This window comes from Castor canadensis, chromosome 18 (assembly GCF_047511655.1).
Source record: "Castor canadensis chromosome 18, mCasCan1.hap1v2, whole genome shotgun sequence".
NCBI lineage: Eukaryota > Metazoa > Chordata > Mammalia > Rodentia > Castoridae > Castor > Castor canadensis.
The window spans coordinates 444004-459652 of NC_133403.1; the positions used below are offsets into that span (position 1 = coordinate 444004).

Genomic DNA, 15649 nt, shown 5'->3' on the forward strand with positions numbered 1-15649 from the left:
GCACTGGACCTCAGTCCGTTAGCCATGTCTGCCCGGGTCCCGCCATGGATGTCCTCGGGTCCCTCTTAGTCCTCACCAGTCACCCGGGGGCCACTCAATGTCCTCTTCCCCCTTCTCTGTCTGACCCCAAATAACCGAGAGGCCCTCAGAGTCCAGGTCAGGCCTGTCCATCCTGGCGTCCCCAGACCAAAGCCCCGAGGGGCTGTGCGGGTCCCACAGCCACTGGACGGAACTTTTATGACCTTCCCCGCCATCCACGTCTGGCCGTCAGCGCTGCTTGCTTGTGGGAAATTTATTGTGGTAATAAACTGACTGCTTGACCCTGCAGACCGGCCTTGGCTGCAGACATGAATCTTCTCTCTCTCTCTCTCTCTCTCTCTCTCTCTCTCTCAGCCTGAAGACAAGCAGAAGGCAGTGGCCGGCTTTGTCCGGCTCCGGGGCGCCATGGACGCGCTGGGCATCACACAGATGGAGCAGCGGGCCGTGTGGCGGGTGCTGGCGGCCATCTACCACCTGGGCTTGGCGGGGGCCTGCAAAGGTACGACCGTCCCTCTGCCAAGCCCGCTGCCCCCGTGAGGCCACCTGGGGACAGGGTCCATCTGTCACCACCCTTGCTCTGGGGCTGCTCTTGGGAAGGCTGTGGACCACGCGCAAAGGGACCTTCTGTCCCCGCCATCCATGGCGGTCACCACTGTCTACGTGTGGCCACAGCGTCCCCGGAACAGAGCCAGTACGACTGAGAGGCCATCTTTGGTGGCCGCAGTTTCAATCTGAATCTTAGCTGGGGGGACGCAGCCCACCGTCCGGCTGAAGTTGACTTTGATCTCCCCTCCGTCACCACCCCCATGTCCTTGTCACCTTCGTCACCCCAGTGGTTCCAGTGTCCCCTCGCCTCACTGTGCCTCATGGCCACCATCCGTCCCTGTCCTGACCTTACACCTGGCGTTTTCCTTTTTCATGTTTATTTTTGGTGGGACTGGGATTTGAACTCAGGGCTTTGTGCTCTATGGCCTGAGCCGCTCCTCCCATCCATGCCACTCTGGTCATTTTGGAGATGGGGTCTCCAGAACTAGGCTGGCCTCGAACCTTGATCCTCCTGATCTCAGCCTCCCTGGTAGCTGGGATGACAGGCGTGAGCCTCGGCACCCGGCTTCTTTCCTGTGTCTTTGGGGGACACGCATGAGGCGCGCCGTCCTCACGCCAGAGGGAAGGTCGTGTTTAGAAGCTCTGGGGGTCCAGGTCATGGATGGACCCTTGGTGCCCACGGCAGTAAGAGCAAGGTTCTTTTCTCACCCAGCGCACTCCACACTTGCCCCGTTCACCCGCGAAATCCTCGTGGTAAAGCCAAGTGGTGGCCCCTCCTGGGATTCAGAGGACTGCAGAGACGTTAGGCCGGGGAGAAAGGATCTGATTGGCCCAGTGTGGGTCACGTGACCACTTCATTGGCCCCTGGTAGGAGGGGCTTCTTGGCTGACAGCTCCACCCAGGCTGCTGTCCCATGGGAGCGGAGGCGCTGTAGGCAGGCTCAAGATGCCGTCTTGCTTAGAGCGGGTTGAGATGGCGACCACGCTATGTCCTCGTGGCAGAAACAGAGTCACTCTGGCCTAGCAGGACTGTCCCTGCTCCTTCGCACACAGGGACCATCTTGGTGCTCCCTTCCCTCCTCCCTCCCTTCCTCCTTCCTTCTTTCCCTCAGCCATTTGATTGACCATTTGATCGGCTATTTAACTGACCATTTGACCATTTAACTGATCATTTGATTGATTGGCAACTGCTCACTTCAATCCCCCTACCAATATAGGCCGAGGCCCTGCCCCGTATGTCCGAGGGCCCGTGGTGACAAAAGAAAAAGTCTCATTTATAAATATTTCATCAACACGCAATTGTGTCTATAATTCCTCCCCCGTCCCCTCGCCCACCTCCTGAATTATTTTAAGAAGAGCTGCTCTGACTGACTTCCAGTTCTCCTTTGTGGGGTTTCATAATAGGTTGTTCTAAAATCAGCAATTAAGAATTTCACAGCCGAGTATGAACGGCTTCACTTTGTGTCATGACAGAAATAGAATCCTTTTCCATAATCAAGGTTTTCTTCTTTCATGAAAATGACACTCGTCCCCAGAGGGCCTGGCTTCCTGATTTCAAAGCTGTGATCCTATTTTTTTTGTGGGGGACATTTGGGATCTGGTGGCCTCATGCAGGGCTTGTGACAGAGCAATCAGAACCAGCGTCCAGTGGTTCTGGAAACCTGAGAGCCTCTGATAAAAACCTCATCGGACCCTCGCAGAAACCCATGGGTGACGTCGCTCCCGGGACAAGATGGCCTATGGTGTGTAAACCCCGACTCGTCCCCATCTCTGTGCCATGAGTCCCCTCCCCACCCCAGAGGCTCCTGTGAGCACCGAGTGACACAGTGACAATGGTCTGCAGCCCAAGGTGGCAACTGAGGGATGTCATCCATGTCCCTGGCATCACTCAGAGGTGTGTGGTGAGGCCATGATTGTCACCCCACAACCACCACCACCATCACCACCACAACCACCACCATCACCACCACCACCATCACCACCATCACCACCACATCACCACCACCACCACCATCACCACCACAACCACCACCATCACCACCACCACCATCACCACCATCACCACCACATCACCACCACCACCACCATCACCACCACCACCATCACCACCACCACCATCACCACCACCACCATCACCACCATCACCACCACATCACCACCACCACCACCATCACCACCACCACCATCACCACCACCACCATCACCACCATCACCACCACATCACCACCACCATCACCACCACCATCACCACCACCACCATCACCACCACCACCACCACCATCACCTCCACCACCACCACCATCACCACCACCATCACCACCACCATCACCACCACCACCATCACCACCACCATCACCATCACACCACCACCACCATCACCACCGCCACCACCACCATCACCACCACCACATCGCCACCGCCATCACCACCACCACAATCACCACCATCACCACCACCACCACCACCATCACCTCCACCACCACCACCATCACCACCACCATCACCACCACCATCACCATCACACCACCACCACCACCATCACCACCACCACATCGCCACCGCCATCACCACCACCACAATCACCACCATCACCACCACCATCACCACCACCATCACCACCACCACCATCACCACCACCACCACCATCACCATCACCACCGCCATCACCACCACCACCATCACCACCGCCATCACCACCGCCACCATCACCGCCACCATCACCACCGCCACCATCACCGCCACCATCACCACCACCATCACCACCTCCACCATCACCACCACCATCACCACCACCATCACCACCACCTCCACCACCACCATCACCACCACCATCACCACCACCACCTCCACCACCACCATCACCACCATCACCATCACCATCACCACCACCATCACCACCATCACCATCACCACTGCCACCATCACCATCACCACCGCCACCGCCACCATCACCATCACCATCACCATCACCACCGCCACCGCCACCATCACCACCACCATCACCATTGCCACCACCTCTGTTGGTGTCTTCATTCTCTCCTCCCTCATTGTGAGAGTGGCAGGACTTCACTTTTCAGCTATATTATCTTTCTGAGTCTCAGTTTCATCGTCTAATGCAGAGATAAGCTGCACATGCTTTTGTGGTGACCAGTGCTAAGTCACCACAGGTAGAGGGCCTGCAAGAGTCACAATTGTTTGTGACACCTCCAGTGACTGCGCCAGAGCCCTTCCTCCTGGGGCAGTGTCAATCACATTCTAGGAAAAGCATTTCCCAGGTTTTCAGGTTTGCCATAAAGCAATCTGAATCTTCAAGATGCCTTCCTCCTCCTCCTCCTCCTCCTAGACAAGCTGTCACTAAGTGTCACAAGCTGGCATCGAACTTGTGACCCTCCTGCCTCAGACTCCTGATTGCTGGGATTACAGCATGTGCCACCTCGCCCAGCTCAAGATGTCTTTTGGATGATATGAATCCTTGCGATCTGCTTGGGTTGGATTGAGAAATCTCTTCTGGAAGCTGTTTTTCTTATTTAAAGAAGGACGCACATTTATGGGAAAATATCATTGCGATTTGACCGAGCAAGTCACTGATTTTTGTTTGGATTACAAACAAAAAAAGAAAATTTGAAGGATTCCAGTGTTGTCCAGTGACATCGCCGGGTGGCTGTGTTCCCTCTGTCTCATTTTAACAGTTTAGGACATTTTACACTTCACCGTCATCATCCCACAGACAGCTGTTTCATCTGCATTTCACTTAGCACTCAGCGGCAAGCGCTGTGCTGTGCAGGTCTCGTCAGTGATTTCAAGTGGCTGTGCAGGGCCCCACACCACGGATCCTCACCACGTCCTCAATCGCATCTGGTTCCCTGTACTTCACACTCCGTGCTCTGGCCTTCTTGGTGCTGCTCTGACACACTGCGCTGCTCTTCCTGCCCCAGGGCCTTTGCATCGCCTCTACCATGCTTTATGTGGCCAGCTCTGTGACCTTTCACAGCCCGGTTCTATATCATGTCTTTCCAGACTTCCACAGGCAGGGGCGGCTTCCTCCATCTCTCTACCTCATCACCCCATCTTAGTTCGTCCTTGTAGGGTGTGTGCGTGTGTGTGCGTGTGGTACAGTGTCGTCACCTGAAGTTATCTTCTGATCTACTTCTTTGATTGCCTCTTGTCTCACTCCCTCGATGGACCATAAGCTCCATGAGGACGAGTTTTATCTCTTCTTCACTGGTTTCTTCATGGTTAACCCAGGACCTGACACATCGCAGGGGCTCAGTCAATACGCACTGAGTACACTGATCTCTGGATGGGTGGATGGGTGGATGGAAGGATGGATGGATGGATGGATGGATGGATGGGTGGGTGGATGGATGGATGGGTGGATGGACGAATGGATGGGTGGATGGATGGGTGGACGGGTGGATGGGTGGGTGGATGGATGGGTGGGTGGATGGGTGGGTGGATGGGTGGGTGGATGGGTGGACGGAAGGATGGACGAATGGATGGGTGGATGGATGGGTGGATGGACGAATGGATGGATGGGTGGATGGATGGGTGGGTGGATGGGTGGGTGGATGGGTGGGTGGGTGGATGGACGAATGGATGGGTGGATGGATGGGTGGACGGGTGGATGGGTGGATGGATGGGTGGACGGGTGGATGGATGGGTGGACGGGTGGATGGGTGGGTGGATGGGTGGGTGGATGGACGGATGGATGGATATGCGGCTGGGTGGGCAGTGGGGTGGGTGGGCAGTTGGGGCATGAGGGAGTCATGGGTGGATGTTTGTACTTTTACTAACCAGTTCATAATTCCTGATTCAATGGTTCCCATGGTATTTCTTAAAACTGAAAATGTGAACAATGGCTGGAGTGTGTCGAGGCTCCCTGAGGTCCTTTTGGACACCCAGCCACCTTGTGCCTGGAATCCCACCATGTCCATCTTCCTGGTCCTTCTTGCAGTGGGCCGGAAGCAGTTCATGCGGTTTGAGTGTGCGAACCACGCAGCCGAGGCCCTGGGCTGCGAGTTCGAGGAGCTGAACACCGCTACCTTCAAGCACCACCTGAGGCAGATCATCGAGCAGGTGACACGCAGGCCGAGGCGGCCAGGCCTGGAGGACGAGGAGACCAGCTCAGGTAGCATCCTCGGCTTCTTGGGAGAGCCTGTCCCTCTGGGCCAGGCCCTGGGGACACACCAGGCCTTCTCCTGTTTTCGTGGGGGATTTACTGAAGACCTGTGCCCCCGTGCTAGGCAGAAGGGTGACGATGGTCCCACAGCAAGCTCTGCCCAGTGGCTGTGAAGGATGCTGAGTCCAGGGGTCCCTGTGCTGGGGAGGGGGGTGCGTGGGCAGTGCAAGGGTCCCCTGCCTTTCACTGGACTTCATGCCTGTGGAGCCCTGGCTGGGGAGGGGGACGAAGGACTCCTGTGTGAGGAGTGGGCACCAGGCCAGCATGGCTTGGGTAGGTGGGCAGACGGTGGGAGAGGCCGGGATGCCAGGGAGGACAGCGGGGAGGAGGTCAGATGTGGGGGGCAATGGGGTGGCCCGGGCAGCAAGGGGCGTGGCTTGGGTGATTCTTCACAAGGCTCTGCTGGAAGCTGGGTGGGCAGGAGGAGGAGAGGAGAGGGAGCCCCTCAGGTCAGCAGGCAAGGGACGTCCCTGGCTGGGGACACTATGGTGGTGGAGATGGGACAGGGGCAGGTGCTGGGTGTGGGTTACAAGCTGAGAGGACGTCACGAGTGCCCGTGGGAAGAGGATCAAGGATGGTGTCTAGGACCTGGGCCTGTAGCCAGAGGAACCAAGGTCAGTGTCAGGACATGGATGACCTCGCGCCTGCTCTGGCGCTCTGTCCACCCGAGGCCGAGGCCCCTGCCTCCTGCCACGCATATGGGTGTGGGGACGATGGCTTTTCGGGCTTTTGCGTCTGTGTTCCTGACGTGTGGACGGCTCTGTCCGTCTTCCGTCCACTGGAAGCATCCCTCGTCCCTCACACGAGTGGGCTGAAAGTGACCTGCTGGTCACCACGACAAAGTCTTTTCAGAAAAGCATTTCCCACCAGTTTTATCCACATTGGGAAGGACGTGGGCGCCCAGACGAGTTTTGTCCCGGGATTTTTCTTTTGGATGACAGCCGAGGAGTGGACAAGCCCGGTCCACGTCTGCCGTAAAATGGCCACGTTTCTCTCCAGAAAGATGGGGATGAGAAACACTGCCTGTACGATATGCCACTGCCCTCAGAGACAGTCCCCCGCTGCAGGGCACCCCCAGACTTCATGGGCTGACACAGTAAAGCGAGTGTCATGGTTGGTGCCACCACTGCAGGTGGAGCTGGAATTGGCCCCAAAGGTGGGGTGGTTGGTAGTCAAGGAGAGCTTCCCAGAGGAGGTGACCGAGTTAGCCTCAGTTACTCTCACAGAACACCTGAGATAATCCAATTAAGAAGGGTCTCTTTGGGGTCAAGGTTTCAGTCTGTGGTCGGTCCCATTGATTTTGGGTGACACAGCACTTCATGGGGAGGAAGCTGCCCACCTCATGGGCACAGGGAGAGGATGGGGAGGTGGGGGATCCCAGAGTCCCCCTCGAGGCCACGCCCACCATGACATCAGCGGTTCCATGAGGCTCCGCCTCTTAAAGGTCCAGCCACCTCCCAATGTGACCACACTTGAACACGCCGGCTTTGGGGGACATTTAAGATCCAAAGTCCAGCAGTGTCATTGGAGGGGGGTTAGCCCCGCAGTGATGTCCTCGGCCCCCCGGCCACGGTTGCGTCCACGCCATGCTGACCCTTCTCCCTTCCCGACCCCAGGGCTCAAGATGACGGGGACCGAGTGTGTGCAGGGCATGGCCGCCGGCCTGTACCAGGAGCTCTTTGCGGCCGTGGTGTCGCTCGTCAACAGGTAACGGTGGCCTGCGGCCAGGCACAGGGTGGACGGTGCTCACGGGGACCGTGACACGGGACTGTCGGGCAGAGGGGTCCTGGTGGCAGGCTGAGAGGGCTTCTAGGGTCTATGGTGCTGGGTTCGAATCCCACCCCGGTCACTCCCGGGCTGTGTGACCTCTGCAAATCCAGTCCCTTCCACTCTGAAGGCCACCGTGCTGCGATTGTCCCCAGGACCACGGTGACAAATAAGTTGTGCGTTTAAATGACGTCTAGCAGTGGTCAGTCGTAAACACAGCAGGACAAACTGACCTTTACACTGACCGAGCCTCAGGCTACCGTCCACGCCCTGGGCCTCGTCACCGTCAATCCTGTCACTTAACCCGGGAATGGAAGCCGGTGACACCGCAGGGCTGTGTGACACCAGGAGTCTCTGGTTTCCGTCATCGAGAAGGACGTGCTGCCCATCCTTGAGCCTGTGACCCAAGGGCACTGTCCGTCACCTGGGGACACAGGTGACACAGCAGCCATCACAGTGGACCCCAATCAATGCCCGCAATGGTCACCCCAGCATCATCTAAAAACTGAGGGACCGTCAACCTGCAGGAGGACGGGGACGGGACAGGGACGGGGACGGCCAGCGCCATTCTGAGTCCCTGGTGGACATCAGCCTCCCCATGACTCACTGACGTCGCCTTGGCTTCAAGATGTCCGTGTGGCAGGCACGGCCCCCATGATGAGGACGAGGGGGACGCAGGGTGTGACCGCTGATGGCAGTGAGGACACGATGGCCGGCAACGCGGCCTGGACGTGTGACCAGCAACGACACCACCAGGGCACACAGTGACTCACGGTGGTCACTCACGCATCCCAAAGTCCCCTCCCCGACCCCCTCGACGGCCATCAAACCACCAAGGCGGCCAGAGCGAGGTTTCCAAGTTCCCGTCACCTGTGTCCCTCGGGGCCAGCTCCAGCTTAACTCTGCGGTCAGTTTCCGGAGGACCTCACGCCTGGTGGAGAAGTCACAACTCCCGACACCTGGCCGTGTCCCCGTCACGGGGTCCTTCCTACGCTTGTCCCCCTTTGTCCTCACCACCGTCCACTGTGCTCAGAGAGGTTAAGTGACTTCCCCGAGATCACACAGCTGTGCGTGGAGAGCTTAGCTTCTGGCTGCCTCAGTTTCCCCGTCTGGGCTATGTGGGGTCAGCAGGGTCCCGAGATTCTGTGCCATCTCGGGGCCTCTCTCTCTCTCTCTCTCTCTCTAGGTCCTTCTCCTCCCACCAGCTGTCCATGGCTTCCATCATGGTGGTGGACACCCCGGGTTTCCAGAACCCGCGGCACCAGGGCCAGGACCGGGCAGCCACCTTCGAGGAGCTGTGTCACAATTACACTCACGAGCGCTTGCAGCTGCTCGCGTACCAGGCGACCTTTGTGTCCACGCTGGAGCGACACCGAGAGGTGGGGGTCAGGGACGCGGGGGGACAGGGCTGGGGACGAGGCCAGGCCAGGCGCAGTGGGGAGGGACCGGGCCCCTGGTGGTCCCAGAGACGCCCTTCTGTGACGTCCTCTCCACGTCCCCTGTGTGGACAGTCCTTCCTGTTGGGTGCCACAGGGCATGGTGACCCCTGGGGCTCACAGGGACGAGGTCCCAGCTGTCCCCTGCCAGGCCAGGGTCACTCAGAGAGGTCAAGCAACTCGCTCAAGGTCACACAGCCTCAGCGGCCAGCTTAGCTTTGCACACGGCCCTCCTGCCCTGGTGTGGAAAAATTGAGTCCCAGTGTTTGGTCTGAGCCTGGTTTGAGGACGGAGGTTTAATTCCTCGCAGCTCCAAGAGTGACATGGCCGAGGTCAGGGTGATGTCCAGCCGGCCACTGTGGGGTCCATGATGGAGCCAGGAGAGGGACAGGGACAGGGGACACCTGTCCTTGTGCCGTTTGTTTCTGGTGACTTTCAGCGCGGTGCTGAGGAGGGGACACATTCAAATCGTAGCGACCCCAAGGGTGGTGACAATGACAGCAATGGCGGGACCTCGAGAGCCACCTGGCATCTACTCCGAGGGTGACTGTGTGACCGCGTGGCCTCCAGCAAGGACTGGAAATGCTGGGCTGAGAAAGGCTCCCGTCCCGGCTGTGTGGCCTTAGGAACGTCACTTGCCCTCTCTGACCCTTCATTTCGTCACAGAGAAATGCGAGGAAACAACTCGCCGCTGTCATTTGAAGGACACAGAGGTCCCAGCTACTCCAGAGGCCGAGAGGGAGGATCGAAGTCTGAGGCAAATCTTGAGACCCCATTAAAACAAGCCGGGCATGGCGGCTCACGCCTGTGATCCCAGCTCTCCCGAGGCCGAGGCAGACTGAGGTTTTTGCAAACCGTCTGCCCAGCCTGGCCTCGAACCGCCATCCTCCTGACCCCTGCCTCCCGAGTGGCTGGGATTACAGGCGTGAGCCCCGGCGCCCGGCTCTGTTGGTCTGAGTGGGGCCGAGCTGTCACCGGCACTTCTGAGGTTGTCGGCAGCCGTCTTCGGGGTTTGGTGGAACCCTCAGTTTCTGAGAAAACTCTGACGATGCCACAGCGTTTCGGGGCTGCTGGTGTCCAGTGCTCAAGTCTGACCGCAGCAGACATTTCTCCACAAAATGGACACGGGGTCCCCGAGCCCGGGGACAATGGCCAGGGCCACGAGTCCTCAGAGACTCGAACCTGCCGGGTGGCCTCTGTGGAACAGCAAGTGTCGGTGACACGGGGACGTCCCCGCGCCCCGCTCCCTGCCATTCCCCCGAAGTCAAATCGTCACCGTGCCACCCAGCGAGTCCGGGGTGGGACACTCGCCCCGGAACGGACAGCGGGTCCCAAAGACGAGCTTGCACACCGACATCATGGTGGAGACTGGAATATTACTCAGCCCTGAGGAAGGAAACTGGACTCACGGTGCAGCCTGGGTGACTCTGAGGACCTGGCTTTGGTGACATCAGCCAGGCACGGGACAAATCCTGTGGGATTCCACTGAGGGGCACCAAAAGTGAGATGTGACCGGGGCTGGCCGGAGGGAGCATGGCCGCTTCCTCGTGGCCATTTCCACAGCACAAGATGTGCGGCCGTGCGCAGCTGAGGCGGTGTCACCCCGAACCCCGAAACTGGCCAAGCGATGCCGGAAAAGCTCTGAGCTGAGCTGCGCAGACGCAGCGGAAGTTTACGTCACCCGTGCCCCGCCATGTCCCCCGCGCGGTCACGCCTTGGCGGGCGCTGACGGTCACCTCTGTGCTCTTGCAGGAAGGTGTTCCCGTGCCCTTTGACCTCCCGGAGTCCTCACCGGCGATGACAGTGGCCGTCATGGATCAGAGTCCCTCACAGGTAAGGGGGGCCCGGGGACAGCAGCGAGGTGGTTGGACGTGACATCGGGGACATGGCTTCAGCTTCCGTTCCACATGGCATCTGCGCCTGGCCTGGGGACAGTTGGGGACATTGGGCCCGGCCTGGCCCCGGTTCTGTGCTGGTTGCTCTGGGGACGCGGGCGGGAGGTGACAGGTGGAGGCGGGCTTCAGACCGCGGTGACCGTCCTGTGCCGTCCACAGCGAGGATGACACGGGTCCAGCCGGCCGGCCTGAGTCCTGGGGCCGAGGTCTGAGCCCAGGCCTGGCCTGAGGGATATTGTGTCCCCCACCAGGTCCACAGTGCGGCTGGAGGCGGCCATGGCGATGCCCGGGGCCTCTTCTGGGTTCTGGACGAGGAGGTCCGGGTGGAGGGGTCCAGTGACAGCGTGGTTCTCGAGCGTCTGCGTGTGGCCTTCGAGGGGACGGGAGTCGACACTGAAGGTAAGGGCACGTGGGCCTCGGCTGTCCATGGCGGCAGGAAGGACCCGGGGCGACGACAGTGGACACATGCACAGGCAGCCCGTGTGATCTTCAGCCTGAGACCGGCCTCTGAGGGTGGACTTCAGGCAGAGTGGATGCCGCACAGATGCAGGGAGCATGGTGGCCCCCGCCTGTAATCCCGGCTACTCTGGAGACATAGATAGGAGGATTGAGGTTCCATCGAGGCAGGAAGGGCGGCCACCGGGGGGGGGACAGAGGCTTTTGCAGGAGGATGGGCGGAACGAGGGGACGGAGCAGCTCAGCGCAGGTGAGCGAGGAACGGGTCACTGCTCCCCTTCCTCCAGTGTCACCTACGACGACTGAGTCACAGGCCGCGTGGTCACTGGCTGCGGTGTGGAGGGCTTATTGACCGATGGGGTCAGGGGTGTGGACGCTTCCAGGGGTGGAAGTGCAGTGGTCCCGCCACACAGGGCAGCGTCCTCATGGCTTCGGCCAGATGGACACAGATGGTCTTGTCCCCAGACTGAGGAGGTCACCCCGACCCAGGTCCAAGGTCACCCAGAGGAGCAGGGACAGGTGCCAAGTGGACAGTCCACTGCAAACCCAGGAGACAAGGACCACGGTTCTGCCTGAGGCCACCGAGGGAATGAGGCCAGCAGAAAAGATGCCCAGGGACTCATCCTGGGGACATTGCAGCATTGAGGGGACAAAGGAAAGATGGAGCTGGGGAGGAAGGAGGGAGCATGGCCTCCTGGAGGCCACCAAGGGGCGGGGAGGGGTCTGTCCTCTGAACTGCTGGACCGCTGAGTGACCCATGGCTTGGCACATGGAGGTCGGTGACACCCAGACAAGTGTGCGAGGGGACGTGCCAGGGGGAGGTTGTGAGAACTGGGACAAGAGCACTGTCCACTGAATGCAGGTGGCAGGAGGTCCAGCCTGAGGTGACCAGAGTAGAGTGACCATCCTAGGGTTGACAGTGTGTGGTGACCATTCTATGGTGACCGTCCCCTGGTGACCAGTCTATGGTGACCGTCCCATTGTGACCAGCCCAGGCGTCCACCTCTTTTCTTCATAACGGAGCTCGCCTCAGGTATCTCGTCACAGTAATGAAAAATGGGCCTCACGTAACCCCAGTGATCTTGTCCGCTCCTCAGGCACCCCGAGGACATCCCCAACTGACACCCGGCACGGCCAGCTCCTTCCCCTGACCACATTCCTTGCACGTCCCAGCGGGGTGACCACCTGTCTTCCCTCGAGTCTCAGGCCTCACTTATATAAAACTCGTGACCCCATCCCTGCCCTCTCGTCCCCCTCCTTCCCCTCCTGTCCACGGTGGTGGCCATGTCACACGTCACACACACTTGGCCAGCCAGGCTGGGTCCCTTCTGCACAGGTGGCCCTCTAGGACAGCCATGGCACGGCCAGGTGCACAGTGACCACTGTGGGTCTGGACTTCGGGGCAAGAGAGATGGAAACAGGGCAGGACGAAGTGGCCATTGACGACGTGGCTGGGTGGAAAGGGACTCGGTGACATTGTGGCCTTTCTTCTTTCCCCACGAGGGCCGGTGGCTCCGTCCTGGTCACTCTGAGTGCCCAGTTCCCCAGGGAGTGGCTATGCTACAGCCTTTGTCCTGGACTCAGTTTCACTCAGGTGTTTTGGGGGAAAAGTTCTTTTTCCCAGGGTTCTGATGAGCTCTGAGTTACTGAGAATATTCGGTCAACCGGGCTCGCTCTGTGTGATTTCTTACCATCTCTAAGGTGGCTTTGCCAGTGTCCCCACATGGCTGGTGAGGGGGGCCGAGGCCCTGTGGGCAGCGAGGTGATTGGCAGGGACTGGGGGGACCTTGTCTGCAGGCTCGGGCTCCCGAGGGAAGTGATGACGGAGACGAGGCTCCGTCTTCCAGGACTTTCTGTGCGTCCCCTGAGAGCGTGAAATGATTTAAGGAGCAAAATTCCGGTATGAAGTCAATTCCAGGAGAAAGAAAGAAGTAAGGGGAGCTGGGCACCGTGGCGCACACCTGTAATCCCAGCGCTGTGGCAGGAGGATTGCAAGTCTGAGGACAGAGGGTGATGAGAAGGCTGGAAACTGGGAGCTGGTTTTTCCGGAAGGCTCTGGCCATGTAACATTTCCATGTGCCAGGCCACCACCCTGGAGACAGGCAGGTTTTGAGGCCAGCAGCCCTCATTTTGGTTTTCTTTTTGGTGAGACTGGGATTTGAACTCAGGGCTTCAGGCTTGCAAAGCAGGCACTCTTGTCTTGAGCCTCTCCTCCAGTCCATTTTGCTCTGGTTACTTTGGAAACGGGGTCTCCAGTACTATTTGCCCAGGCTGGCCTTGAACTCTGATCCTCCTGATCTCAGCCTCCCAAGTAGCTGGGATTATAGGCTTGAACCATGGCACCTGGCTTCAGGCCCTCCTTCTGACCCTGCTCTGCAATGTTAGTCCAGTGGCCTCAGCTTTCTTGACTTCAGTGTCACCAGCCCAGGGATGCTTAAACCACGGAGTGACATCCCCGAACTGGCAAGTCTAGCAAGTGCCGGGAGCCCGAACACGTTTCACAGTGAGGCTTTTCTTCCCTTTCCTTGTCTGGATCCTCATTCAGAGCCGGCTCTGTGCCATGGGACAAAATGGTGAACGCCATTCAAGTTGCATCCACCCAGTGTAGGGAGGGCACCATGGTGTTGTAGGATTGATGGGGGCCTCATGAACCAGAACCATCCACCCGCCCGTCCATCCACCCGTCCACCCACCCGTCCACCCACCCATCCGTCCACCCACCCACCCGTCCGCCCACCCGCCCGCCCACCCGTCCACCCACCCACCCGTCCACCCGTCCACCCATCCACCCGTCCACCCACCCACCCACCCTGCCACCCGTCCATCCATCCGTCCACCCATCCACCACCCGCCCGTCCATCCACCCGTCCACCCACCCACCCACCCTGCCACCCGTCCATCCATCCGTCCACCCACCCACCCACCCACCCGTCCACCATCCACCACCTGTCCGCCCGCCCGTCCACCCACCCACCCATCCACCCATCCACCCATCTGCCCACCCATCCATCCACCCACCCGCCCACCCGTCCACCCATCCACCACCCGTCCGCCCGCCCGTCCACCCACCCATCCATCCATCCGTTCACCCACCCATCCATTTCATTCACCCGTCTGTTCACTCATCAGCTCATGCATTCACTCCACAAGCGTTTCTGGACTCCTGTTCCCCGCAGGACACTGAGCTGCAGTGACTTGGAGATCAGCAGTGTGACCCGACCCCTGCTGTGTCCTGGGCTGAGCAGTGACGGCACCCTTGCTATGGGGCAACTCTCGCGGGCTGGGCGCCATATAAAATGTGCCATGTGGAGTGGCTTCCAGCCTCATGCCACCCTGGGAAGTCTGCATTATTGAGCCCCATTTCACAGGGGAGGAAACTGAGGCGCAGAGGCTGGGGTGGCCTGGCCACTTTCACATGGCAACAAGTGTCAGGGACTTAGGCAAACGCTGAGGCCACCCTCAGTTGTGCGTCCGACCCTAAAACAGCCGTGTGCACAGCATCTCCCGGTCACGGGGTTGGTGGCCTTTGGGACAATGGAGGTGACACGGGAAGAGAGATTTTGATCAGCTCTTGCAATACGATTTTCTCTTTAATGAACGCATCTGTGAGGACACTCGCTGTGTCACCTGACGTGCTCCTGGGTGGTGCCCGTGGGTGGCCCCAACGGTCCCCAGGTCTCACCGCCGCGTCTGCCTCCAGGGACAGCCGTCCTGCGCACCTGTGAGCAACCCCTGCACTTCGAGGTGTCCCACCAGCGGGGCCGGGACCCCGTGCGCTACGACCTCGCGGGCTGGCTGCGCAGAGCCAAGCCCAACCTCTCGGCCATGGACGCCCCCGAGATCCTGCAGCAGTCGCAACGGTCAGTCAGGCGGGGTGGGAGGGATGGGACGGGCGGGGACGTGCCAGGGGACACGCTGGCTTCTTCTCCACGGGGACGCCAAAGTCACAGCAGCCCAGGGAGTGAGGGCTGTGCTGGGAATCATGTCCCCTCCCTGCCTCCCTCCATAAGTGTCCCATGTCCCCTCCCTCCCTCCATAAGTGTCCCATGTCCCCTCCCTCCCTCCATAAGTGTCCCATGTCCCCTCCCTCCCTCCATAAATGTCCCATGTCCCCTCCCTCCATAAATGTCCCATGTCCCCTCCCTCCCTCCATAAGTGTCCCATGTCACCTCCCTCCCTCCATAAGTGTCCCATGTCCCCTCCCTCCATAAGTGTCCCATGTCCCCTCCCTCCCTCCATAAATGTCCCATGTCCCCTCCCTCCCTCCATAAGTGTCCCATGTCCCCTCCCTCCCTCCATAAGTGTCCCATGTCCCCTCCCTCCATAAGTGTC

The 15649-nt window shown here is 59.4% G+C and overlaps 1 protein-coding gene across 4 annotated transcripts in view; it reads left to right on the forward strand.

The window, feature by feature from the left end:
- Myo18b (myosin XVIIIB) overlaps window positions 1–15649 on the forward strand; it is a 114066-nt gene that overhangs the window by 24390 nt on the left and 74027 nt on the right. For all 4 annotated transcript variants that reach the window (XM_074061008.1, XM_074061009.1, XM_074061010.1 and 1 more), the window contains 7 exons: window positions 394–538; window positions 5539–5712; window positions 7380–7470; window positions 8717–8909; window positions 10719–10799; window positions 11113–11260; window positions 15018–15177. In XM_074061008.1, the coding sequence (XP_073917109.1) occupies window positions 394–538; window positions 5539–5712; window positions 7380–7470; window positions 8717–8909; window positions 10719–10799; window positions 11113–11260; window positions 15018–15177 (992 nt within the window). The remainder of the gene's footprint in view (window positions 1–393; window positions 539–5538; window positions 5713–7379; window positions 7471–8716; window positions 8910–10718; window positions 10800–11112; window positions 11261–15017; window positions 15178–15649) is intronic.